Source organism: Lynx canadensis, chromosome A1 (assembly GCF_007474595.2).
Source record: "Lynx canadensis isolate LIC74 chromosome A1, mLynCan4.pri.v2, whole genome shotgun sequence".
NCBI classification, from domain to species: domain Eukaryota; kingdom Metazoa; phylum Chordata; class Mammalia; order Carnivora; family Felidae; genus Lynx; species Lynx canadensis.
Window position 1 is genome coordinate 173,553,059 of NC_044303.2, and position 26,203 is coordinate 173,579,261.

Consider the following 26,203-nt stretch of genomic DNA (forward strand, 5'->3'; position numbering starts at 1 on the left):
CAATGGTTTCCCTGCAGATGAGGGGGAGGAGGAGCCAGGAGACCATTCCCCTTCACCACAATAGGAAGCTGAGGCCTAGCAGGGGTCTATAGGGGCAGATGGCAGGCAGGCTAGGGCACAGACCCCCGAGCCTTGGGAGCTGGATCCGTGCCCCCTCCCCTGGCGCCTGCGCACTGCAGTTCCGTTCCCGCCCAACCCCGCCCAATCGCCCGGGTTTTCAAATTTGAAACCTGCTCCTTTTCCCGCCCGAACTTGTAGGCCAGCGGAGGGGGAGGGTGGGGCCGAACGCAGCCAATAGTGCCTCACAAGCTCCCCGGCCCCGCCCTGAAGGTGACGACAGCAAGCCGCAGTAGGCAATGGGCAAAGGTGCCCGCTGGCCCCGCCTCCGTGGCGCCCACGTGCAGCAGTCGAGCTGGGGCCTCCCAGAGACCACGGGTGCCCGGATTACCATTCTAAGGGCAGAGTCTTCACTATCAACTCCGGGCTGGAAACTGAGGCCCTGATACTCCAAGTAGTCAGCGTGGGGTCGCTGAACTTAATGGGCAAGATGCGGCCCCATTCAGCCTGGGGACTCACTCAAAAACTGGGCCTGGAGGAAGCGCCCGTGGCAGCCCTGGGAGTCTGAGGGGCCGGGCTGGCTCGTGGAGGTGGGCTGCGGTTCCCTGGTCCCTTTCCAGAGGGGCGGGGCCAAGAACTGGGCCGTCCGGGGGCGGGGTGTCTCGGAGGCGGGGCCGGGGCCCCTGTGTTTGTTGCACCGTGTCAGTTACATTGTAACAAAAGTGGTGCAGCCGCTCTTCGGGCCAGCACCTTAGGCCCGCCCGCCACCAGCTGTCTCCGACATGGAACCTGTGGCCAGCAATATCCAGGTCCTGCTGCAGGCGGCCGAGTTCCTAGAGCGCCGCGAGAGAGGTGAGGAAGAAACATTGGTCAGACTCCAGGCAGCAACCTCGCTGACACAGGCCTGGATTAGACTTGGCTCCCAACTGGAAGGATGCATGCATGGCCTTAGGCAGTAACCCTGAGGCACCTTTTCTCAGTTTGGCGGGGTGGTGGGGTTGGGAAAATGGCCCTGGCGCCAAAAACCCTTCCCTGACCGTGCCTTGCCAGGGGCGCCTGCAGGGACCAGCCCCAGCCTGAAGCGGGCGGGGGCTGTCTCTGGCAGAAGCTGAGCATGGCTACGCGTCCCTGTGCCCGCACCGCAGTCCGGGCCCAGTCAGCAAGAGGAGGAAGCGATCCCCCCAAGCTTCTGGCACGCTGGACAGTGGGCGGTGAGGAGTGCTGGGGACGGTGGGGAGAGGAGGGGGGATGGGTCCCTTCATCGGGCCTCACCTTTGCCCACTTCCTCCTTGTTGCTTGCATCTTCTGGGCCAGATCCTCACTCTGGAGGCAGTTCAGACCTCTCCTGCCATGTCCTCACTCCCCTCTATTCGTTCAGGGACTATTTCTTGAGCACCCCTGTTGTGTCAGGAGCTATAAATAGGATACTTCAGGGTCCTTCTTCCACTCACACTAGCACACTCCACATCTCACTCCACTCGATTTCTCCCACAGGCTTCCTCCTCTTCTCTCGTGTCAGCCCTTTGCACATGCTATTCCCTCCAATTTTAATGCCTCTCCTTCCACTACCCACTTTGGATAGCTTGTTTCTGGCCCAGCTCAACTGTCATCTCTGCCCAGGAAGCCCTTCCTGACTGCTGGTAGGTGGCCTCTTTCGGACCCCACAACCACCTGGGCAGGTCTCCCAGCTTTTGGCCCCATTTGTCTCTTTCTCTCCTGGGGATTCCAGTGCCCAAGGCCGGCACAAGATCCCCACATTGGGCTAGTTTGGAGCAGACAACTATAGTGGATTTTAAGCCCCTGGGACTGAGGGTGTGGTAGTAGCTGACACCCCCTCACCCCATCCTCCCTGGCATTGACAGGTCTGTGCACAACGAGCTGGAGAAGCGCAGGTGAGTCCTAGCTTTGCCTGACATCACCAGGCCCCAGGAACCACCTCCCTCTGGCCTCCCCTCCCCTACTGCCCCTGTGGCCAGCAAGGCTGGGCTGGCACTGCCCTCCAGACCCCTTCCCCTGCAGGAGGGCCCAGTTGAAGAGGTGCCTGGAAGAGCTAAAACAGCAGATGCCCCTCGGGGCTGACTGTGCCCGGTACACCACACTGAGCCTTCTGCGCTGGGCCAGGATGCATATCCAGGTATGGAGCTACCCCTGCACCCTGGGGCCAACCTGCCAGAACTCCTGAGAGGTATAGTAGGGAGGGGCTGAGTGGAACTGGGGAGAGAGGCCTGAGGTCATAGGTCAACAGTGTGACATGGGACAGTTCTCTATGCTTTTAGCTTCCATATGTGTGAAGTAGGGAGAAAAGCAGAAAGTAAGGATTGTTATGAGGCTTGAGTTTGCTCACTAAATGTTCACGGCTATTACAGCTATTATATCACTTCAATCCTAACTGGCAAGTCACTTAGCCTCTCTGGACTTTATCCTCCTCTGTAAGGAGGGACATGTCTGTTGACAATATTTTGATGTGTCATGTGTCAGGGTCCCTAGAACTGCAGAGGGCTGGTTTTCACTCTCTCACTCTCCCATCCTTCAAGGCCTCCGGTTCTGAGCCCTCTACTCTGATACCATTTTGGAGAGTAGTTCCAGAGGCCAGGAGAGGGGAAGGTCAGAGGAAGTCAGTCACCTATCTTCCCAGGGCCCTTCCGCTGCCTGGGCTAAGCTCAGCACCCCCTGGTGGACAGGAGTGGGGTATGCCCCAGGCAGCACCCCTACTCCCACCCCCAATGGGAGCTTAGGGAATGGACTAAAAGTGGCCTTGGAAACAAGAGGCCTTTTCTTGTCCTTTTGGCCCTTTTGGCCTAGGAAGAAATGGGGGCACAGGAGGCTAAGGACCAAGCAGCACAGCTAATGAGAGGCAGAACCATAACCCAGGCCCAAGTTCCCTGATTTGCAGTTTCCTTCAAGTGTTTATTGAGCACCTGTTCTACCAGGACCTGTTGTAGGCACCAGGGGTTGTGGTAGAGAGATCCAGGTGCTTATGCAGCAAGTAAATCACGGTGTAGGGAACGTCAGTACCACCCCATAGTGCCTGCATCCCTGGACTCTGTTGAAGGACACCCTGGTCAGGTAGCAGGCCCATTTCTCACATGGAGCTTGCCTGGCGTGGTTCTTGGAGAGATAATGTGTGCCCCTTGGGTGCTGGCTGGCCCATGGGCAGGAGCTAGGGATTGCTCCTTCCTTGAAGTCCTATATCCCCTGTCCTGGCCCTACCTGTTTTGCCTTCTCCAGGCCGTCTTCCATCTTGCCCTAGAATGTTCTTTGTAGCACATAGATCTCCTTAGGTCTACTGCTGGAAACCTTCCGTGGCTCTTGACAGAAGTCCCAGTTCCTGCAAAACTGCAGGCCCTTCACAACTCAGGCCTTGCTACTGGTCAGCTTTTGGTCTCCCATATCCCTGTGCCCCACCAGAAAAGCTTAAGTCTCTATGCTCTTCTCAGTTTCCCTCTGCTATGATGCTTCTTCCTGCCCCATTTTGCCTAGGCAGCTCTTACTTATCCTTCTGCACCCAGTACAAGTGTCCCCTCATCCAGTACTCCCCTTCTTGTTGACTAATGCAGACTTCTGCCCACCAAAGGCTCTGGTGGGAGGACCCTTGGCCCTCCAAGTCCCTGGAACCCAGGCTGGCAGAGCTTGAGGAGGATTAATGCTGAAGGCACAGGGTTCCTGGGAGAGTCTTGACTAGGAGTCACAAACTGGTACCCTCGGTTCGGTCTACAGTTTTCTAAAAATTTAAATTAGTTGGCAGCACTTAAAACGACATTTGACATGAAAAAGTCTGACTTTCCAGCTTCTCTTAAAGAAATTAGGATGTCTGGCAGCACCAAGCCCATTTGCATGTGGCTGTAACTGGCTATTACCTGGAGGTGGCCACCTTGAGCCGTGGTGCCCACTTGCAGGTGTGCGGCAGTCCTCTCCAAAACCTGCTGCTCGCCACTACAAGACTCCTTTCACATCGCTGGACCAGGCTCTGAAGGCCTGAGATCGTGGTGCCCGCCCTCCCCAACTCCTCAACACGAGAGCGTTCACAGGCCATTTACATGGGCCCAGAGGGCAGGAGGGCTGGCTTCCCGGAAGATGCGGGAGCTCTCTGGGGCCCAAATTTAGACACCCCTGGTCCGGAGCGGACAGTCACTGTTGAGGTGTGGTGGGATGAGCCCCGGGCCCCCAGGCAGCTGACCCCACAGCCCCTCGCTCCCTTGGGACCTGCAGAAGCTTGAGGAGCAGGAGCAGCAGGCGCGGCGGCTCAAGGAGAAGCTGCGCAGTAAGCAGCAGAGCCTGCAGCAGCAGCTGGAGCAGCTCCGGGGGCTGGCGGGGCCAGGTGAGAGGGAGCGGCCACGGGCAGACAGCCTGGACTCTTCAGGCCTCTCGTCGGAGCGTTCGGACTCAGACCAAGGTGAGTACCCCGAAGCTGAGGGGTTGTGTAGACTGCGTGGGCTGGGTCTGCTGACTGGACCCTTCCCTGTGTAGAGGAGGCAGAGGTGGACGTGGAGAGCCTGGTGTTCGGGGGCGAGGCTGAGCTGCTGCGGGGCTTCGGCGCAGGCCAGGAGCACAGCTACTCACACAGCAGAACCACCTGGCTATGACCTTCACCGCCCCAAAGTGGGCCTCTACCCTCAGACTACTCTCCGCTCTGCTGGCAGGAGTCCTCCCCAAAGCCTCAGGGGCTGCTCGGAGTCACCTCCTGTTGCAATGGACTAAAAGGACCCTTGTGTGGGAATAGGTGCCTGCCCCCAACCTTGCCGCCGGCTGTGCCTCCTGGGGGAGGGGTGCCTGGGTTTCCCCTGAGCCCCACGGGGCAGGCAGCTTAGGCCTGGGCCACTCTTCCAGGCCTTTTTTTTGTAGCACTTGGCTCTGCTGTCCCCAAGGGGGCAGGAAGCCTCTTGGGCCCTCACATTCCTTCCTAGACAAGGCTCTCTGGCCTTTGTCCCAGATACTGTACAGTATTTTCATTAAAAGCCTCTTTACTAACTTCCTGTACATGGTCTTGCCCGATGAAAATGGGGAACTCCCAGCCGCAGACAAACTGGAAAAGAGGAAATGAGATCAGTAGCCATTACTGACACTGTTGACCATACCAGCAGTGTCCCTTTAATTTTCACAGTTGGGGGCTGTCTGTCCCCAATTCATAGGCGGGACGAGGCTGAGTGAGATGACTTGCCTGAGGTCCAAAGCCAGGAAAGCACGGAGTCAAGATTCAAACTAAAGCTTTCTGACTCCAGAGCTAGGGCTGACTGAATTCAACAAGTATTTATTGAGTGCCTGTTATGTGCTAGGCATTGTTCCAGGTACTTGGGACACATCAGAGAGTGCAATAAAGGTCCCTGCCCTCATGGAGCTTACAGTCTAGCATTTATTACCACTGCATCTGCACAATGCCTGTGACCCTGGGCACTTCACTGCGCCTCTCTGTGCCTGTCCTCAGCTGCCCGATGCGGGAGTAAGCAGGCCCAGCTCAGACATGGTAACATGCCTGGTGCACTGTAAATGGCAAGCGGGACACCCACCCCCAACCCACCACCCAGACAGTAGAAAGGGCTGGAAGTTGACTTTTAATAATAAAGTACAAGGGGGAAAAGGGTGGAGGGATTTGAGCCGGGTGGTCAGGTGTCCTACCGCACCAGGGCCTGGGCTAGCTACACAAACTGCTGCTGCTGCTGTTGCTGCTTGGTGGCCGCCTTGCTGGCAAGGTCCTTGGCCTTCTCTGTAGCTGCCAGTGCCGTCTCTTTTGCCTTCTCCTTGGCTTCCTTGGCTGTCTCAACAAGGGTTTTGGAAGGGGCCTCACCTGCAGCAAAGGGCAGGGGCTGGCTTCAGAGAATGCCAAGACGACCTATTTCATCACCCCTCCATGACATTCACCCTCTTTGGGCCAGGCCCCATTGGAAAGGTGGTATTTGCCCCAGGGGAGAGATCAGGAGTCCCAGGCTTAGAGTGGGGTGGTGATAGCCACAGACTCCACACAAATCAGGGCAGCTAGGACTTGACTCCAGCTTCTCTTTGTGCCCAGAGCCCTCACCTTGCAGCTTGGCCAAGATGTATTCAAAGCCCTTCATAGTCTTGGTCACATTGCTTTTGAACCGGGCAAGGCCAAATTCCTGGCAAAAGAAGAAAGGGGTAAAGATTTGGAGCTTCCCACCGATCCCTAGCCAAGCCTTTGTGCCAAATGCCTGGGCCCCCAAAGACCCAGCACCCCCACAAAGCTGCTCACCTGGACAGCTCTGGAGACACCAAATAAACTAGAGGAGACCCAGGCTTCCCGGCGGATTTCGGTCCAGCCGCTGTTATCAGAGTTCACACAGTAAACACATCGTTCCTCCACCACCTGTGCGGGGAATCAGGCCAACCACAACTGTGGGGGTGTCTTTCACTTTACCAAACTTGCACATCAATGTGATCCCCTGCCTCTCTTTCACAAGGTAAGGCAATAAAATGAAAACCTACTTCTTTCACTTACTGTATGCCAAATCTGCATTTTAGGAAGAGCAAGAACATAAAAAAGGCCATTTTGCTAACACCTCTCCTCTCTCTAACTCTTCAAACTAAAAGGCATACAGACTCGAGATCAGTAGGGTGCCTTCCAGCTCTATCCTGGTCCTGGATTTTGTGTGCTAGGTTTCCATGCAGTGCTTTTAGCCTGCCTTCCACCACTACAGCTCTTGAGCTCCCATTTCCAAAATGGAAATCTGGCAGTCGTCACAGCTCATTATCAGAGAAGTGGACCAGTATTTCCAAAAGAAACACTTAAAACACATATCTTGACAGCTGGATCACTATCTTTGTAATTTATAAAAACAGGTTATGCCCTCGGGATAGTCTGCTGTGAAGCCTCAGAAAACTCTGGGGGAGAATATCAAGGTGCCTGCTCACTCTGTGACCTTGCAGGACACTTCCCCTCTCTGAACCTCACTTCCCTCTTTGCATAATAGAGAGTAATACCCACCTTTCCAGGGTCACTGTGAAGATTAGCTGAGAAAGAGAACGAAGAGTTCTCTGAAAGCTTTTAGAATATTCACAAGCGAGAAAATACCGCACTAGCTTTCTTTCAAGTTTTCAAGTTTTTTTTTTTAATTTTTTTTTTTTTCAACGTTTATTTATTTTTGGGACAGAGAGAGACAGAGCATGAACGGGGGAGGGGCAGAGAGAGAGGGAGACACAGAATGGGAAACAGGCTCCAGGCTCCGAGCCATCAGCCCAGAGCCCGACGCGGGGCTCGAACTCACGGACCGCGAGATCGTGACCTGGCTGAAGTCGGACGCTTAACCGACTGCGCCACCCAGGCGACCCTTCAAGCTTTTTTATGTGCAAAAAAATCAAAACGTGTATGAACCTCTTCCACCAAAATCTCAGACAAAAATCCATTACATAAGACAGATAAATAAATGTCTTAATAAACATCATAAGACAGAACTCCTCTAATTATGGGGCAAGAGGCCCAGAACCTCTCCCCTCTGAGGCACAAAGGAATTCCTTATGGCTTGATGGACTCCTGTTTGAAAATTACCACCTCCCTTCCTCAGCATCACTCCTGTGAGCCCAAACTATACATGTGCCAGGCACAGTGAGGGTACTCTGTATTTAGTACTTGGAACAACTCTGTAGAACATGTACCCTCAGTATCAATGAGTTAAAAGACTGGTCCAGAGATACTAACCAGCTGAAAAGCTCATCTGAGTTACACTCTAGAGCTATCACTCCCTAGTAACCCACATCTGCCCCAGACCATAGAATTTCCTTCATGGCTCCCTAGCCACAGGTACCTGGAGTTTTCTACTTCTGGGGGAACAAGGGGAGGGTAGTCTCACCATCAGCCGGGCATGGTTGATGTTCCAGGTGAAGGTGGTCATGGTCTGGTTCTGCGGGTCCACAATAGAATCCTCCAGGATGTACACCGAGTGAGCAACATTGGCAGGAAACAGTCGCTCGGCCCAGCGGGGCATCCTGTTAGTCTTGGTCAGGAGACGCCGGGACAGGAGCTTCTGGTCAGGGGTCACCTCCCGGTGCACTATGTCTTCCGTCAAGACATGTTTGCTGCAAGTATCAGAGTAAAGGTGACTCTAGGGAGCATGCCGCCTGTTGGGTTTCCCATTTGGAGCCTCCTGGCCCAGAATGGCCATGCCTTCCCCAAACTTGGCACGATCACCTGCAGTGATAAGTGGCGTGCCTCGGACCTGATCTAGAGTTCGTTGAGCCTATCCGCAGGCAAATTCCAACTCCCGCCCCCTCGCTGACCGGTCCAGCTGGACCTCATGATTTATTACACCCGTGGAGAATGCCACAGGCACTGGAGTTGGCCAACGCCCGGATTTCCAACCTCAAGATCCCTCCCAACTCAAGTTCCCCCGCCTCTTCCTGTCTCACCACCCCGAAATGAGAGAACCTTGGACTACAGCCTCAAGTAAACCACCGCCCAGGCCCAGCCTCTTTCCACTACCTTGCAGGCCTGGCCGCTTCCCGGATAGGGTTTTCTTAACTTACAGATGGCCACGGTTCCGCCGATCCCCTACCTCCGACTCGATGTCGAGTCCTTCCCGGCCCCACACTTCGATCTCCAAACAGCGAGAGGGAAGGACTGCTCTTTCCAGGGCCACGTACCTATAGGGATTCGGGTACCGCTGCCAGAAGGCAGCGAACACTTGGTCCCAGGAACTCCGGAGCACGCTCTGGCCCAGGAAATACTTCACCATCGTCCCGGCCTGGGCGGGCTCAGCATCCAAGCAGCATCAGGGGTGCAAAGCCCGGGGTGGGCACGCGGAGGCCGGGCCGCGGCTCGGCGCACGCCCTCCAGGCTCGCAGCTCAGTCACCACCGCACCGCGCCCAAGAAGCCGCCGCCGCCATGAGGAGTTGTCCGGCTGCGCGCAACTTCCGGCGCATCCGCGCAGTACCCACCACTTCCGGCGCCCGCACACGTGATCCCTCGGCCCCGCCCCTCCCTCCTCACCCCTCCCCCTCCCCCGCGGGAGTCGCTGAGCTGCGGGTCTGACCCAGGTTGAAAGGGCCCCAGGTTCCGTGGGGAATCCGTGCGGGAACGACGCCTAAGCCCAGCAAACGAGCTGGGCGGTGGCGTGCGGCGTGCGGCGCCGTTAAGGGCGCTGCCGCGCGCGCTCTCAGGCCGCCCCGAGTCCTGGGGGGACTTCGAAGGAGGATCCGCGCCTGGGGCCAGAGAACGGGGCAGACGGGGGCACTGCCGGAGGCCGAGCCGACGCAGTGTCTCCAGTCGTAGGTTGGTGCCTGGGGTCGGGGACCGAGGTTTGGGCGCTGCCTGCCTGAGCGGAGATCCGGGTTTGCCTCCGCCCCCGCTCAGGACCCTGACGCGGGTGAGGCGGCCCCGGGAGCATGAGCGGGCAGCGCGTGGACGTCAAGGTGGTGATGCTGGGCAAGGAGTACGTGGGCAAGACGAGCCTGGTGGAACGATACGTGCACGACCGCTTCCTGGTGGGGCCCTATCAGAACGTGAGTGCGCTCCGCGGGGCCGGGCACGAGTGGGAGGGAGCTGACCGGCACCCGCGGCCCTGATCGCTTCCCCCTGATTGCAGACCATCGGGGCCGCCTTCGTGGCCAAGGTGATGTCCGTTGGAGACCGGACGGTGACTTTAGGTATTTGGGTAAGTCCCCTGGGCAAGTAGTCCTGAGATCACCCAATCCTGAGGAGGCTTAGGTTCTCCTATTACTGACTGACTTGTCTCTTAGAGGCCGTTCTCTAAACCCCAGTTTAAAAATAGGGGTCTGAAGGATGTGATAGTAGTTTGCAGTCTTGGGGAGTAGCTCAGTAACTCAGGCCAGGGCTGAGCCGCCCCCTGCCCTTCAGGACACAGCAGGCTCTGAGCGCTACGAGGCGATGAGCCGAATCTACTACCGGGGTGCCAAGGCTGCCATCGTCTGCTACGGTAAGAGAGGCTCTGGCCTGTTCCTCAAACAAGAAGGGTTGGGTGTCAGGCCGGCCTTAGAGAACAGCCCCTGACCCTTGGTGTGTTTCCTGTGCGTCCCACATCAAGACCTGACGGACAGCAGCAGCTTTGAGCGGGCAAAGTTCTGGGTGAAGGAACTGCGCAACCTAGAGGAGGTAAGTGCCAGACCTCACCAGAGGACCAGAGGCTGGTGGTCCATGGGAGTGACCCTGACCTTGCCTTCTGCTCCAGGGCTGTCAGATCTACCTGTGCGGCACCAAGAGTGATCTGCTGGAGGAGGACAGGCGGCGTCGACGTGTGGACTTCCACGACGTCCAGGACTATGCAGACAGTAGCTATTCCTCAGCTCTCTGGGGGTGGGGGAAGTGGCTGCTTGGGTGGATCATGAAATAGGGACTGCCTTAGCTGCCATGGCAAGATCCCTTGGGAAAGTCTTCTGGCCTCCCTGAATGTGTGGGGTCCATTAAGATTCCCTGAATTGCTAGCCTTCCCCTTTTTGTCCACCTGATTCTCAGGTAGGAGGCTTTAGTCATTTCTCCTTACAGATATCAAAGCTCAGCTCTTTGAAACATCCAGCAAGACAGGCCAGAGTGTGGGTGAGTGCTGTCCTGGGCCTCACAGCAGAACAGGCAGGGGCACCAGAGGCGGCAGAGAAGAGCCTAGAGGGCTGGGTTATTGGGTGATTCCAGGGTTACTGGCTTTGAGCCCTCACTGACTTGTCCTTTTTCCTGCCAGACGAGCTCTTCCAGAAAGTGGCAGAGGATTACGTCAGTGTGGCTGCCTTCCAGGTGATGACAGGTGTGTGCTTCCCCAGCCTCTCTGGAGACTTCCTCTAGGCCCGCTGCATCTTGCCCCCTTCACAAGTTACCTGATCCCCAAACAGAACGGTGCTAAGTTGCCACCTCTCTTTGACAGAGGACAAGGGCGTGGACCTGGGCCAGAAGGCAAACCCCTACTTCTACAGCTGTTGTCATCACTGAGTCACCACCGCTCAGCTCACCTGGCCTGGGGGGCTGAAGGGGATATTAAAGGGATTCCCCCAGAAGAGCTAGACCTAGCTCTCATCTGGGGTTGAGTGGTCAACTCTCTGAGCTACCCCCAGTCCCCATGGCAGCAGGGGTGGCACCTGCCTGTGCTGGCCCATGGAATGGAGGCAGCATTGGTCTGACTGATGGGCACGAGGAGGGTAAAGGTTTATTTGGACCCAGGCTCCTGCCCTGGACAGCACTTGTGTCTTCAGATTATTTAAGTGGCTTCTGATTTGTAAATAAAATCAATGCACTGTGAATCACACTCAGCCCCTCTCCCTGCTGTGCCAAGACACCTAGTTCTTTCTGGGACCACCTGGCTGTCCTAACTTCCTATATTAAGGCTCCTACCAGCTCTTACTCTTTTGGAAACCAAGTAACTTCACCCCAGGGATGCAGCTGAGATAATAGAGAAACAAAAGGGCTTTTTCCTGTTCTTTAGGGGAGACAAAGATAGGTGAGAGGTTGTGGCTGGGGCAATGCAAAGCTCACGATTCCATCTTGGTGTCGAGAAGAGCAAGGTTTAAATGGTGTCCAGAGATCAAAGGGTCAAGTACTCCTACCTCAGACTGGCTGGTTCTACCACTACTGTCATGTCTAGGTCCATGAGTCATGTCTGTGGCTCAGATCCTAAGCTTCTCAGCAATATCTTACAATGTGGTTTAATGGAAGAAGAATCCTACATTCTGCAAGACAGGTCTTTTAGATCCAGACTGGGATCCAGTTCAGCTATCAACAGAAAAGGGACCTGAACTCAGCCTGAGTTTCTCACCTGTAAAATGAGGTGACCATCACCCAGTTCAGGATGCTGAAGATCCAGAGCAAAAAGTAACTCTAGGACTGAATGCTTGTCTTCTCACGCTACCCCCCACCCCCCCGCCCCAGGGCTTTGTGCTGAAGGGGTAGGAAGTTCAGGACTAGGTCAGAAGGAGAGACAGACTCCCAAGATTCCCTCAAAGTATATTTTTGGGCCTTAGAAGTATCAGGCATTACTGTACACAGGGCTGATGCTTCCTCTTCAACTAAAAAGCATATGGCAGTTCTTCCTAGTATGGGAGGCCTGGGCCAGGTCTTCTACAGTGCCTAGCACCTATCTCTGAAGAACTAAAAACCTGGCTAGAATGGCCAGACTCACACTCAGAAAGTACTATGGTTCCACTTCCCTTTTTAAAACCAATTCCTCAAAATACCCTTCCTTTATGGGTAATGGGAGCTTCCTGTATAGGGGCTAAAACAGACACCAGCCATTCCCAAAGGAAGTGAAAAACATTCTGGCAGATGGTGGCTGCAGGGAGAAAACCCACACAACTCCTGGGAGATGCTTAGAGGAGAGGCTCACCTCCACCAAGTCCCGGACCTGGGAACTATCTCAGGGGCTGGTTCTGCTCTCACCCAAACACATCCTCCCTCCTGTTAAAGCTACATCTCCCCACGGACAACAAACAAAACACAGGGCAAGGGCCATAAGAGTAAAGTTAAACTTTACTTTACAGTAATTTTTCTATATACAAAGAATTACAGTACATGTTTATGGGGACTCCTACAGGGCTCCCCTCTTTTTCACTAAGAGTTTCACTTACAGCTGACCATCTATGGGGGGAGGGGGCAAAAGACCAGTGATGGACCTCAGCCGACACCCCCCCCACACCCCTTTCTTAAAAATATAGAGATCTCTATTGTCAGCTTGTTTCTTTGCCAAGACTTAGCTGCTCTTCCATGAGCTCCTGTGTGCTGCACTCATCCATCTTCAACACACTCCTCTACATGCACACACAGGCAGCACCCACCTTGGACCTGGAGACCGCCTGTTCTCTGCCCCTCCCCTGGAAGTTTAAAGCACCAGGACCATTCACTTCTGCTCCTACTCCCTGGGCTCATCTCCTGTCCACAAAGCTTTACTGGACTTCCAGCGTGTTACACCTGAAGCCCCTCAATAGCCTGAAGTTTTGAAAGCCATGGGAAAGCAGCTCCAGAGAAGGGACCATGTAAGAGTTTAACATGATTTTGCTTATGCTGGTAGGAAACATTTCTTCTCAGGCGGTGGATTTCTAATTAAAATAAACTCTTTCCACCTCCTTAAGAAATATTACCCTTAGTCTTCATAAGCAATAGAGGTGCTCCCATGAGAGTGGAAGAGGTAGAGAGGGGCAGAAGGTAACCGAAGGAGAACCCCACAGTAGGAGCTCTCTACCAACCTGTCCTAGGCAGTGTGGACGGAGGCTACACCAGGTGACAAGGTGACACCAGCCCTGAGAAACTCAATGACCACCCTCGTCTGGATACAGCATCTCTTCCATTTAGGACTGCGCTGAACCACTCCAGGGTTGGGTGCAGGATTCACTGAGGCTCTGCCTTCTCTAATAGAGCCTCAAAGAAACCATTCCACATGAAATTTCTTCCTCCCAAACAGGAACCCGGGTTTCTCAAGTCACCAGTCCCTCACCCCTTGGCAGTGCTTATTTATACCAGAAAATTAGCACCATCATTACATTTTTGTGTGTGTGTTCAAAGCAATTATCTATTCTTATTTCAATTGTACTACAGCAACCTCTGGCCCTGCTGCACTGGCCCTAGGAAGCTCAGCTGAGAGCTCACTGGCTATAGCCAACGAAAGTCTCATGCAGCAGCTACCTAGCTCTAAGTGATCTGGAATGTCTAGCACATGAAGCAGCCCAAGCATTATTCAGCAGGAAAAGGGGCTGTGGCAGCTCCTTTCTTGTCATGATCTCAGGTTAGGACACTGGGTCACTCTGACCTCCTGGTTGACAAACCCCAAGAGGATGACAATATCCCCCAAAAACCCTTAGGAGAAAACCCACTTTCTAAGAGCTGAGGGCAAAATCCATCCACATTTAGTGCTTTCCTGATTCCTCTCCACAGGGGAAGCTGCCAGGACCAGACTTCCTTCCTGCCATTCTGTTCTCATGATGTGACCTGGGAGTCCAGCTCCAGTAAGTAGATGCTGCTGAGCCTGGAAAAGGATCGCTGATGCACTTCGTGCCCTGACTGTAGTGTGGGGTAGAGAATGTGAAGATAAAATAATTATTTCCATCAATGCTAAAGATGCAGATTTGGTAGTTTTTCGTTAGAGGATCAACACAGTGATTTAAATCACCTCAAACTCAGTAACTTCAGGGGGAAGCAGACATTTAAAAACCTGGGATGCTTCTGTAGCAATGACAGCTATTTTGCTATTACAATGGGTTTGCTCCAGGAGAAGCAAATGAGGCTTTGAATTCAAATTTCAACAGTTTTTCTGACTTAACAGGGCTAGGAGACATATTGGTTCTTTAGCTACCTATGGAAGCCAGCCATGGCTTCACCCTCTGAAACATTTCCTGAGGACTGGCTTAGAGGCAGACGCTCTTGAGATCCTGATTTCCAGGCCCTTGGCCAAATACCAAAATACCATCCTGCACAAAGATCAGGAGTTTCTAAGAGAAAAGCTTTCCTTTTAACTGCCAATTCACGCCCTCTGGAAAAAAGGTCTCAGTACAAGACTCCAGGAGAGTCCCCAAGGGCTGGCAAGGTCACTCCCTCACCACTGTCCTTCATGCAAGGGTCTCAATTTCCCAACAGTCCAGTCCTTCTAATTCTGCTTCTAATTGTATGGTGACTGCTTTCATGATGTTAACAATCTGGTATCAGATGCTGCTATCAGTGGGCCTGATAGCTCAATTTCTAGTTTCCATTCCACCTAAGAGTCTTTCAGTAACCCTCACAAAAGCCTGGCTGTCCATCCATTTAGATAAAGAACTGCCACCACCCCCCACCCCAAACCAAGCACAACTCAAAAGTTGTTTTCCCAGGCAAGTCTGGAAGGAAGTTTCCAGTAAATGGTGGAGAATGGAAAGAACCAAAACAAAATCACAAAGTGGCCAATCATGGCCCACCTTTCCCTTAACTCCTTGTCCTAGAGCGGCTGTCAAGTCAATTACCTACCAAAGCCTACTTCAGAGAAGCTATTTAAGGATCAAACTTCTCCACTTAAAATTTTTTTACATAGCCTGCACATACCCCGCCCCCCCCCAAATTCACAGTTTATTTCATGAAACAAAGAGCTACGGTAATTTAACACACAACATAGTGAAAGGAGATTCTGACAGTGCAGTGCGAATATCTTTTTCTGATCACAACTACTGATGACAGGAGAGAAAAGGGCACAGGACTGGCACCAAGCAAACCCTACTCATACAGCCTAAGAGATTAGGGAAAGGGACCTACTAGCTGCAGTTATATACTTATTATTCTCACACATGATAAATACTTAATATAGTGAACTTTAATGTTCTGGGTGGATTTCTTTAAAAATATCTTTTCCATGGTTTAAAATTTTTTTAAAAAGAAAATAAGATGCTTTGTTTTCTCTTCCTTTTGAATAAAGAGCATTTCCTCTCTCATGATGTGGGAAGAGAGGATGAAAAGGGGAGAACTAGGCAGGTGGAATTTACAGAGGAGATTCCGAGGTCTAAGTGAGATGCAGAGGTATGCCCCTAAACTTGGGACAGCCCTGCCCAGCCTCGTACCTCTGCCTGAGTTCAAGTGTCTCATCCCGAGACAGACTTTGGGAAATAGATGCAAATTCTTCTTTTAATCTTTATATAAAGCGCAAATGCTTCTGTAACTATTGTTCCCTCCTTAGAAATGATATGGGTAACCTCAATAGGAACTTAGGAGGAGGAAATTGGGACAAAATACAGAATCCTGTTGAGGGTGTAAAAGCCATAACTGAGACAGAATGGCCGGGAGACATTTGGGCCAGGAAATGGCCTGTTGGCTAAAGCTGCTGGCTAAGTTGGCAAAGCAGAGAGGTAAACGTTTGGTCTAGGGACACAGGAGGAGTGAGTGAATGGGAAGGAACTGGCCAAACAGCACTTCCTGTTGGCAGTTGGTGAGCTGGGTGAATAGTAGGGCAGGGTAGCACCAACAGATTTCCCAGCCCTTGGGCCCCAGCTCAGGGCAGCAGTAACAGATAATCAGCAGTTATGAGGAATCATCTCTCAGACTGGACATTGCTCTAAACACCATATCTTGCCAGTCATAGGGGAAGGGTTCTGGCTTGCCTTTGAACTAAGTCAGCAGGCAGGTGCTCTCAATATAGAACACAGCAATTCTCAGGGATAGGGTGGTAGAATCTACCAGTGAAGGAGAGGACTCCCTCCATTCAGATAGGAGGGCAAAGGATCAAAAGAGAAGTAATTTTCTATCAGGATCTGGCACTCTCCCTGAGCCGGCGGTAGATCTAGCCCAGAGCTTGCCAGAGATTCCCTATGTCCACTGCCCGACTCTGAAATCTGAAAGCACCTGAGTGTTTGGGGGGCAGGCATGGGGTGGGGGTTGATGTAAAAGGAGGAAAATCAGTAGAAGAGAAAGGGAAGCTTGCCAATTGCCTTCTTACACTCTGGGAAAGCTACGTCCTTGTAGAGCTCAGCCCCCACAACCAGCTACTCTGCCAAGGACAGATCTTTAGATTCTGCCCAGCCAACAGCTCCACATGGCCTTGATGCAACCCCCTCTCACCTATAGAGGAGACCTCCACATAAGGGTGTGTGCATAAATGTGCACACTCAACCAGAAGACACTTACTCAACACAACCACTTCTGGGGCCACAGAGGACATTACAAAATGAGTCTGTGGAGCCCCAGGGCCCCTCAGAACTTCCTGTTATTTCCTGGTCAAAGGTTCATGAAAACAGCCTGGGAACCCAGGCAGGCATGTTAGGCTCACAGGGATCAGGTCTTCTTTATCTCTGTATCTCCTGTCAGTGACTAGCACCTGGCCTAGCACATGTGAATGCTCAAGAAATCACCACTGATATGAATAGATGTCAGTTCCTCCCAAGTGTTCATCAGGGCCCTCAATGGGGCTCCGCAGAACTAGAGAAATAGCTTCGAGAGCCCCTCTAGCTTCCAACCTAACCAGTGGAATTGAATCCCATGCTTGACTCCAGAGTGGACTTTTTATTTCAAGTTACCATGTGTAAAGGTTGGAGGAAAAAGACCCAAGTCTGTCTGTCTCCTTGGTTGGGGCCCACTTGGATTTCCATACATGGTTTACACAACCACATGCCCCCACTGGCTAATGTCACAAGAGTTCTGAGTGTTGGGATATAAGGAAAGAATAACAGTGGGAAAGTGTTGGGGTCTGTTTTTTTAAGAGGGGAAAAGAAAGATGATTTCCCTTCCCCAAGAACCCTGGGGGCAGCTGGTCTGGTCATGTGACATTTACTCGTATTATTTCTGTTCTGACTCTGCACACTTGTGACTGGAAGGAGCCTGGTTAAGAGCTGGAAGTGTATTTTGCTCTGGTTTAGGGTCTTGCCCTCTTCCAAGAGACCAGCAAGTCTGTGCCAATGTCTGTGTGCTCCCAGAGGACCAGCAAGACGGTGATATTGTCTGTCCAGCCACTATAGGCCAGAGCCCTGGCCCTGGTGAGGCCTTTCCCAGGGCCCAGGGACTCTGCTCTGCGGTTGCCAACTTCTTCTCTTCAGTACAGAGGGAGGATGGGGCCTTCCCAAGAGGCCTGAAGGATTGCCCATTCTTGGCAGCAAGTCCAGGTAGTTGCTGGCCTCCAGCCATCTGCTTCACCTGCTTCACCAGGCCCGGTGCTTGACTGGGAGGCCCTGGTGTCTGCTCCACCCCCGCAGATGCTCTTCCTGAGGCCGGAGTTGTTGGCTCATATAAAAAAGCCTTGGCAGGAGCCTGAGAGAGAAGTCTGGCCTGGGTGAGTGATTTAACCGCTTGCCAGGGGTGCTCCGAAGGGACTGCTGCTTTCCCTGGTGGCTGCAGGATAGGATCTGCCACACTGCCTCTCTCTACAGCTCTCGGCATCTGCCCTAGACCTTTGCTGGCAGTCCATGAGCTTGATTCCAACACCGGCATCTTCTCATCAATCTGTGATGTGACCTCATGAGGTGAAGCAGCCCGTTCTTTCTGGTGAGGAGTTAGGTCCATGAGATCCATTACCAAAGCAGCTCTATTTTTTGACTGAGTATTCTGGTCCACGGGCCTCAGTGCTTTTTCTTTAGCTACCAGGGTCTGGACCACAGCTGATAGTACTTTGTCAGGAGGTGGGAGTCTCTGGGACAAAGAAGCATGGGATTTGTCTGGGGGCCTGTCTGAAGTCTGGGGTTTGGGACCACTGGTGACTAGCAGTCTGTCTGGAGGTGGAAGTCTTAGACCAGTAGGGACTGGGGCTTTCTCCAGTGACTGGGGCCTTGGGCTGGCAGCACCTATGGATTTATCCAGCCTTGGGTCAGCTGTCCCCAGAGGTCTTTCCAGTGGTTGGGACCTGACTGAGGGTGAGGAGCTTATGCCGGTCACTGGAGAGGGTTTGTCAGATAGTTGGGGTCTTGGTCCTGCCACTGCAGGTGGCCTGTCCAGTGGCTTCTGGCTGGATACCAAGGATTGGGGTTTGGTCCCCGACCCAGCAAGGTCCCTGACCCTATCTACAGGCTGGGGCCTGGAGTCAGTTCTGTCAGGAGGTCTTTCAGGCAGCGGTGGCCTCTGACAAGTTCCTGCCAGAGCTTTTTTGGACAGTGACAGTGTCTGGTTGGTGTCAGCAGGCAGCTTATCCAACATCTTGGGCCCCTGAGCAGCCACTCCTGATGAATGCTCTGCCAGGTGAGTGCCTGGGCCTGGAGGCAGCGGTACTGGGGGAGGCACATACTCACGGATCTCCCCAGGTTCCAGAGGGTTGGGCCCGCAGGGGTCATGCTCAGTACAAGACAAACGCCCATCCAACTTGGAGATGAAGAGCATCCCTTCCCGATGCTGCTTACAAAAGGAACTGGGACACATCTCACAGAAGGAGGCTGCTTCCTTCCCACAGATGTCACACTGATGCCAAGGACACTCCCATTTCCCTGAAAACACAGATGTGAAACAAACCCTTAGGAAAATAAGCAAGGTACATGAAATGGGCCATGGCTCTGAGCCTGGGTCAAAGGAGTGATTTCAAACTGCCACCTTCTGCAGATCAGGTCACTCATCCAATACCTCCCCTTGCCCCAGAATCTCAGATTCTCCTGTACAACACATAAAAATAAAAGCCAAGTACCAAGTAGCAAGTAAGTATCAACTAAATATACAAGCAGAGGTAATTTCTTATTACTATGACTATTTCTATCAAGGGGGAAAAAAACCCAAATGTCCCTTTAGATAGAATGTGAAGATAGTACTTTCACAGGTTTGCAAACTCCATTTGTCTTATATAGCCTTTAAAATATTCAACTCTAAGGGGATAATCTCAATTATTTAAACTTCTGCTTATTTGGTTATATTTAGGAATAGGGAACTGATACACAACTGTGAAAAATGGGAACAGATTTTCCTTTGCTCAATTTTAAGCCTTGAAACCAGCACAAACTTTACCTATACTGTGCACACAGAACCAGTGGAAAAGACCTTTACTTACCATCTGTTTGCCCCCATTTCATGACACCTGAGAGTCTCTGTCATGGACAGTGTTTCTGCCTCGGCTCATAGTTTTCAAATAAACTATGCTAGCCCTGACTCCTGGCTCATAGGCAAGATCAGTTCTACTGTGGCCTGTGCCAGCTATAATCTTGAGTTATTGATTTTGAAACGATTCTCCATTTCTATTTCCTGGCGCTGACAGGTCATGTTGTGGCCTTGCCCTCACACTACCTCCATTTATATGATTTCATTACCCTAGCAACTGTACACTGAAGGAAAGCTAGTTCAGAGACAAACTCCTCTCACTCTCACCCTAAAATTCTTCTCTTTCTGCAATTCCTGGAAGCAGGCCACTAGTGACGTATAATCTCACTGGGAGTGGCTCCGTACTGCTTTCATACCTCTGTCATCAAAAACAGACCACATATCCAAGTCCCTCAAAACTCTTCTAACTCCAAGTAACTGCTCAAAAGTTAGTGGCTTCTCCAGCTACCAATTCCCAGACACTGTCTGCCTAAGCAGCTCTCTCACGCGTTAGCTGATACAGTTGACTCTCCTTCAGAGGGGTGTAGGTGAGGGGGGCTAAAAGGGTGTCTAGTCCACAACTCACTGACTGGAATAACCCCAAACTCTATGCTGTCTTAACCTCTCTTTCTTTAGAAAGGAAACATGGTTTAGTGGCCTTGAGGTCAGAAAACCTGGCTTTCAATCCAGCTCCTCCATCTATATGCTCTATTATGACAATTCATCTCACCAAACTGGACTCTCAGTTTCCTCATCTGCATCATGGGAAGGTGAAAAGGTCTCATCTTTATGGGTTGCTGGGAGGATAAAATAACATAAATTGTAAATAAAGTGCTTCACATATAATGAGTAAGCTTCTGTTCGCTTCTCTGTAACCTAGGATTCCAAGCCTTTATTGTCATTTATTTCCAGAATGAGAACATGAACCATACCCCCTCAACGCTATGCTTGGGAAGACCAAGGGGAGTGTTACAATTACGGCAGAGAACAAAGAGCACCCTAAATGGATTTTAGCACCAACCTGCTGGTCGCTTGGTTAGATTGAGACAGTCAGCGTGGTAAACTTTTGGGCAGCCTGGCTTCTTGCAAGAGACGAGCTGGCCAGCATCCCCACAGCTGAAACACTCATCCTCTCTTTCCTTTGTGATTTCACCCTGGGTCCTGCGCTTCCCCTGTTGCTTCTTCTTGAATTTCTTTGACTTTTCTTCCGTGGCAATGGGTTGATTCTAGAGGTCAGATATTGAGCAGTCAGCATTCTGTCGATACATTAGTTGTATGATCTTGACCAGGTTAACTATTCTCTCTGAGCCTCAGTCTCTCCTCTGGGAAGAGACAATCCTCATAGACTGTTGTAAAGATAAGAGAAAATACAGGAAAGGCACCTGGCACGTCATAGGTACCCAATAAATAGTTGCATTAATTCTAACTTTTCTATGAACTACTCCTGCCACCTGCATGAAATAAGAGAAATAAACTTTTTTGTTAACATACAAGGCTGGTATTAAAGGTTCCCCTTTTGTAAGTTTTATTTTTATGTTTGTCTGGGAATGTATGTGTGTGTATGCATACAGATTTCTTAATTTATTCAACAACCCTTCACTGAGCACTTTAGTAAGAGTCACATGCTAGGAAGACACAGAAAACTAATTCATTATCCTTGCCCTCAACAAGCTATGTGCCTTCATCTATGTCAAATTAGATTCATGTCCACTACTCCCCAAGACAGACCCTGGTGCAGCCAGCACGTCTCCTCTGTGTTCCCTGCAGCCCACACTTGCTTACCAAACCCCATGGTTTTCATCGCATTATTTATGTTAGATTAGAAACATCCAGGATCAATTCAACTTATTACTATCTCACAGTGATCTCCCATTTCTAAACTTCTCTCAAAATTCTTTCTCACTGATTCATGTGTGAAATGTTACATAGATGTTAAGGATGCAGAAACTGATATCCCTAGTGAATGTAACACCTTTACACTTGCGTTAAACATAGTTATTATTTTGATATATAGGGAATAAATCAACTGGACACCTTTAAGAAACAAGACCATTTAACCAACCGACTAATGAAAAAAAAAAAAAGATAATTTTGTTATTTAATAAAAGAATATTTTGTGGGTGTTCATCATCTTCATGTGTTTTTGAACCCCTTTAGTTATTGGTTTCTATGCTAATTTGCATTTTTCAGTTCTTAATATTGACTTCTATAATCAAAAAAGCATAATAGGAAATACCCAATTGGAATCATTGTGTAGTTTACTCTTCATCAAAATTAAACTTCAATTTTCAATGTACTGTAACTTATGATAGAGAAATCTAGATGCATGTTCATCTATTATGGTCCATCCATTATGTAAAAAATTTAACAGTCACTAAAGATGATAGTTAAGAAGACGATGTAACAGCAAGGAAATAAATTTTATAGTATTTAAGATACAGACTTGCAAGCAATTCTTTACATTTACAGAATTGTAGATCAGTTAAAATGTACATAAAAACCCAGGAAGTAAGACACAACAATATTTATACTTTGTTAAGATGAAAAGATTAAGGGTCCTATGTTTATCTACAGTGTTATACTACATTTAGAATCTTAAATTCAATACTGGATTTTTTGATAGCTTTAAAACAGAGAGAGAGGGAGACACAGACACTAAGAATGTAAGAAGCTTATTAGGAAATGTAAGTGAGATTAGCTGAGACCAATAAAGACATGGAAAGTAACCTACTTTACGGATTCCTATTTTACAGCTTTTTTAGCTAGAAAGGTATCACCAATTAGAAGTCAGACTGCTTAAAACACATCAACAATACCCAAAGATCAGCTCTTGTATAACCAAACTGATCATCAGAATGCTTATTTAAGTGCCAGACCCCAATGTTTTAATTCCAAAGAGACATCTTAAAGAGTCAGCCGTGCCACTGGTTAGGGAGGGAGGACCACACCATTATTCCCGATGGAAACGTTTGGAAGGTACCTTTGGCCTTACACCCAAAAAGCCACTGCAGTTTGGGGCTCCACATTTGCAAACAGTCTTTCCATTCCCAAGACATTCTAGGTTGTAGTTGAAGGTAAGTTCAGTGCCTGCATAAAAGACCATGAATATATTAACATCTATGGCTTTGATTACCTTATTTCTTTAAAAAAAATTTTTTTTAATGTTTGTTTATTTTTGAGAGAGAGACCGAGCAAACGCACAAGCAAGCACGGGGTGGAGACAAGAGAGAGAGGGAGACACAGAATCTGAAGCAGGCTCCAGGCTCCAAGCTGTCAGCACATGGCCTGATGCAGGGCTGAAATGCACAAACTGCGAGACCATGACCTGAGCTGAAGCTGGGATGCTTAATTGACTGAGCCACCCAGGTACCCCTAATTACATTATTTCTGTATTAATCATAAAGGATACTGACTTATTAGAGAACAAAACTTTGGGAGGGTAGGAAGGGATTTATTAACTCTAACACCACTATATTAATAAATTCTAATCCTGTAAAATTATTAATCAGCAAATACACTTAATAACAGAAAAACATAAATGGCTCAGCAACTTGGTATTTAAAATAGCCTTTACTACAGAGATGTTAATTATCCCAAGTTGTTTGTTTTCTAACCCATTCAGATTCTAAATATATTAATTCATTACCAAAACCTAACAAACAACAACTCATTGTATACAGTGATTTGCTAGGCACTAGGAATGCAAGTATGAAGAAAACACCTGTTGTTCTGTGCCAAACCTGGCAGAACTTAAGTAAGAGAGACATCTCAATACAGAGTAATGCCAGATAACTCTATACCACAGACCTAAGGTCTGGCTTTAAATCCCTGTTACCACAATCTAGCTGGGTGATCTGAGCCCTGAGTACATTTGTTAAATGAAGAAACAACAATAATCTCACAAGCTTGTTTAGAAAATTTGGCATAATGCACATAGCAGTAATTTGTAAACCGTAAAAAGAGATGTACAGGGGCTCCTTAGTTGGCACAGTCGGTTGAGGGTCTGACTCATTTTGGCTCAGATCATGACATCGTGGTTCGTGAATTCATGCTCCACATCAGGCTCTGTGCAGATGGTGAGGAGTCTGCGCCTCCCTCCCTCCCTCCCTCTCCTTGGCTCACAGGCACTCTCTCTCTCTCTCAAAATAAATACATGAGCTAAAACAATTAAAAAAAAAAAAAAACAACAACAAAGATGTACAGATTTAAGATACAAATTGTCCCCTTTCTGTCAAAAGTGCATTTTATCAGAGCAAAGAGCAAAGAAAACACACCAACATTCAAATTCAAAGCACATTAGGGAAAGCCTAACAAAATAATTCTCTATATGTATGCAAAAGAGATTATTTCTGGGTGGGGGTAATGGTTCACCATTAACATAAAAATGATAATCATTAGGTCAAAATTATCAAATCTTAGGAAGATTTCCCATTGCAGACTGACCTATCTTCCATCAGTGAGACTAACCAATACATATAGTTTTTCATCTAATATTGAATTAATATAGATCATTATTTGCTTATTTGGCTAAGCAAATTATAAAGCAGTTGCCTTACATTTAGGGGGTCCAAATGGTTCGAATCACTCATGGCCTGGTGAGGTTCACAATGTAAGGAGCTTGCAGGAACTGAGACTGACCCAGATAACAGCAGGGTTATGTCTCCCCTCTCACACCCACTGTGAAATACCGCACTGAATGATAGATAACTCTATTCATACAATTCCATTCTTATTACACAATTTATAAGTATATAACTGAATTTTTATTAATTTAATGCACTTATAAAGCAGCTCAACCATATATATACAAAGTTTAAGATAGCAGGATACTTGACATAACCTGCTGCTTACCCACCATCCACTATATAAACATACTGCACAGAGGATAAATCAGAAGGTACCGGTACACATAAAAGAAAGACTCATACGTTTCTAGAAAAGAGTCCAATATACAATAATCCTTGAGAGGTCTGCACTTAGGGGATGGCAAAGGGCGATGGAGAAAAGATAAACAAGGAGTATGATACATGTAGTAGACAGAAAGTATAACAGGTATGTGAAGAATCCACGAAGCTGAATGAGATAAGGAGAGCAAGCTGAAAAGTTCAGACTCTACCTGACAAGGCTGCAGCTCCCACAGACACTCCACATAACACTGAGCACATTCTGTCTCATTCCCCTCATCCCACCCATGCAGACTGGAAGTCAAGTGAGAACAAGAACAAGGTCTGTGAATTCCCACACCATGCTACTTGAGCTAAGTGAATACGGGAGAAAAGAGAAGAAAAACTTGTGCTAGATTGGTAGAGGAATCTACCCCCAGGGATAAAGACTATAAAGTTCCAAGTACAAATGTACTGAAAGCAGTCAGGAGAGATTTAAGAACTAAAGTCATGTGGCTAACATTTGAGTAATTAATACACAGGACACTCCTCCAGGGTGGTTAGAAGTGCCAGACTTAAGAATTCAAGTAACATAGGTATACCATATACCTTGCATTTTTGCAAGGATTAAATATAATATGCTTGGAACAGTGTCTGGCAGTGGTGCCAGGGGCTGAGGAGAGAGAAAATGGGGGTTAGCATTTAATGGGTGCACAGTTTCACTTGGGGAAGATGAAAGGGTTATAGACATGGATGGAGGTGTTAGTTGCACAACAACATGAATGGATCTAATGCCACAAAATTATACACATTAAAAAATGGTTAAATGAGAAGTTTTATGTTATGTATATTTTACCATACCACCACCACCAAGAAAATACTCCAAGCCAAGTACCACCTGGTACCTGTAAGTCTTTTATATATCCTCAAGAATTTGCAAACCTCATTTTGGGATTATAGGGCATATGGGAATTTTTAGATGCTCAAACCTGACATTTCTTTCTTAGCTCCAGAATCCTTAATTGATTCTTACCTGCTTTAATGTCACTCAGGGCAAAAAGACCAACACGGGTATCTCCATTCACAGACCATTTCTGTGTTTCACAGTTGGGCTGGCAGCAATGATTCATGAACCGAGCATAATTTCCTTTGGGACCAGCGTCAATGATTCGGTCCTAGAATTCCAAAAGATGCTGCTCATTAGACACTTCCTGTGTATTTTAATAAGCTAGAATTCCTATTTGTCAAATCTGACTCTCCCAGGAGTGGTTCTCAAAGTGTAGTCACTAATCTACATCTGTTACTTGCTAGAAATGCAAATTCTTGGGCTGCACCTCAGATATACTAAAGCAGAAACTTTTAGGTGGGGCCCAGCAATCTGTGTTATAACAAGCCTACTAGATGATTATGATACATGCTGAAGTTTAGGACCACTGTCTTAGAAGCAGCAGGTTGTCCCATCCTCTCAATTAGGTAGTCCTGAACCCTGGCTACACATTAGACATCACCTAAGTAGGGGGCACCTGGGTGGCTCAGTTGGTTAAGCGTCTGGCTTCAGCTCAGGTCATGATCTCACAGTTCGTGGGTTTGAGCCCCATGTCAGGCTCTGTGCTGACAGCTCAGAGCCTGGAGCCTGCTTCAGATTCTGTGTCTCCCTCTCTTTCTGCCCCTCCCCTACTTGCACTCTCTCTCTCAAAAATAAATAAAAGTTAAAAAAATTAAAAAAAAAATCACCTAAGCAGATTTTAATACTGATAATGTGACCCCATCCCAAACTAAGATGTGAATATCTGGAGGTGATGATCTCATAAACCAAAGGGTTCAACTTGATAAATGTTCACAAAGTTTCACACCAGGAAAGAAATCTGTTGTAACAGCCGGTGGAAGAGG

The 26,203-nt window shown here is 49.3% G+C and overlaps 4 protein-coding genes and 1 long non-coding RNA gene across 9 annotated transcripts in view; 2 read left to right on the top strand and 3 right to left on the bottom strand.

The window, feature by feature from the left end:
• Nucleotides 1-375: 375 nt before the first annotated feature.
• On the bottom strand, nt 376-2,078 carry LOC115521549. The gene is made up of 2 exons (XR_003971102.1): nt 1,330-2,078; nt 376-890 (listed from the first exon to the last, which is right to left on the bottom strand). It is a non-coding gene; the product is annotated as an uncharacterized LOC115521549 (long non-coding RNA).
• On the top strand, nt 818-5,564 carry MXD3 (MAX dimerization protein 3). Its single transcript, XM_030326806.1, has 6 exons — nt 818-909; nt 1,163-1,268; nt 1,920-1,949; nt 2,077-2,191; nt 4,267-4,450; nt 4,525-5,564. The coding sequence occupies exons 1-6, from the start codon at nt 840-842 to the stop codon at nt 4,638-4,640; spliced, it is 621 nt and encodes a 206-aa protein (XP_030182666.1). The 5' UTR covers nt 818-839; the 3' UTR covers nt 4,641-5,564.
• Nucleotides 5,280-8,903, bottom strand: PRELID1 (PRELI domain containing 1). The gene is made up of 5 exons (XM_030326797.1): nt 8,647-8,903; nt 7,857-8,082; nt 6,263-6,376; nt 6,071-6,149; nt 5,280-5,839 (listed from the first exon to the last, which is right to left on the bottom strand). Exons 1-5 carry the CDS (start codon nt 8,736-8,738, stop codon nt 5,691-5,693), a joined length of 660 nt encoding a protein of 219 aa, XP_030182657.1. The 5' UTR covers nt 8,739-8,903; the 3' UTR covers nt 5,280-5,690.
• Nucleotides 8,904-8,995: 92 nt separating this feature from the next.
• RAB24 (RAB24, member RAS oncogene family) lies at nt 8,996-20,920 on the top strand. Of its 3 annotated transcripts, XR_003971099.1 has the most exons (10): nt 8,996-9,505; nt 9,589-9,657; nt 9,861-9,939; nt 10,048-10,115; nt 10,192-10,291; nt 10,506-10,556; nt 10,696-10,758; nt 13,869-17,712; nt 17,810-20,200; nt 20,343-20,920. XR_003971099.1 is itself a non-coding variant. In XM_030326815.1 (9 exons), the coding sequence occupies exons 2-9, from the start codon at nt 9,389-9,391 to the stop codon at nt 10,938-10,940; spliced, it is 612 nt and encodes a 203-aa protein (XP_030182675.1). In that variant the 5' UTR covers nt 8,996-9,275; nt 9,357-9,388; the 3' UTR covers nt 10,941-11,253. The 3 variants fall into 3 exon arrangements, 1 of the variants encoding a protein (XP_030182675.1); XR_003971094.1 differs by lacking the exon at nt 20,343-20,920 and having other exon boundaries at nt 17,810-20,276; XM_030326815.1 differs by lacking the exons at nt 13,869-17,712; nt 17,810-20,200; nt 20,343-20,920 and adding an exon at nt 10,876-11,253 and having other exon boundaries at nt 8,996-9,275; nt 9,357-9,505.
• NSD1 (nuclear receptor binding SET domain protein 1) overlaps nt 16,930-26,203 on the bottom strand; it is a 146,889-nt gene continuing 137,615 nt past the window's right edge. For all 3 annotated transcript variants that reach the window (XM_030326753.1, XM_032594062.1, XM_030326748.1), the window contains 4 exons: nt 25,347-25,488; nt 22,411-22,517; nt 20,452-20,656; nt 16,930-18,853 (listed from right to left, as the gene is read on the bottom strand). In XM_030326753.1, the coding sequence (XP_030182613.1) occupies nt 17,223-18,853; nt 20,452-20,656; nt 22,411-22,517; nt 25,347-25,488 (2,085 nt within the window). In that variant the 3' untranslated portion in view covers nt 16,930-17,222. The remainder of the gene's footprint in view (nt 18,854-20,451; nt 20,657-22,410; nt 22,518-25,346; nt 25,489-26,203) is intronic.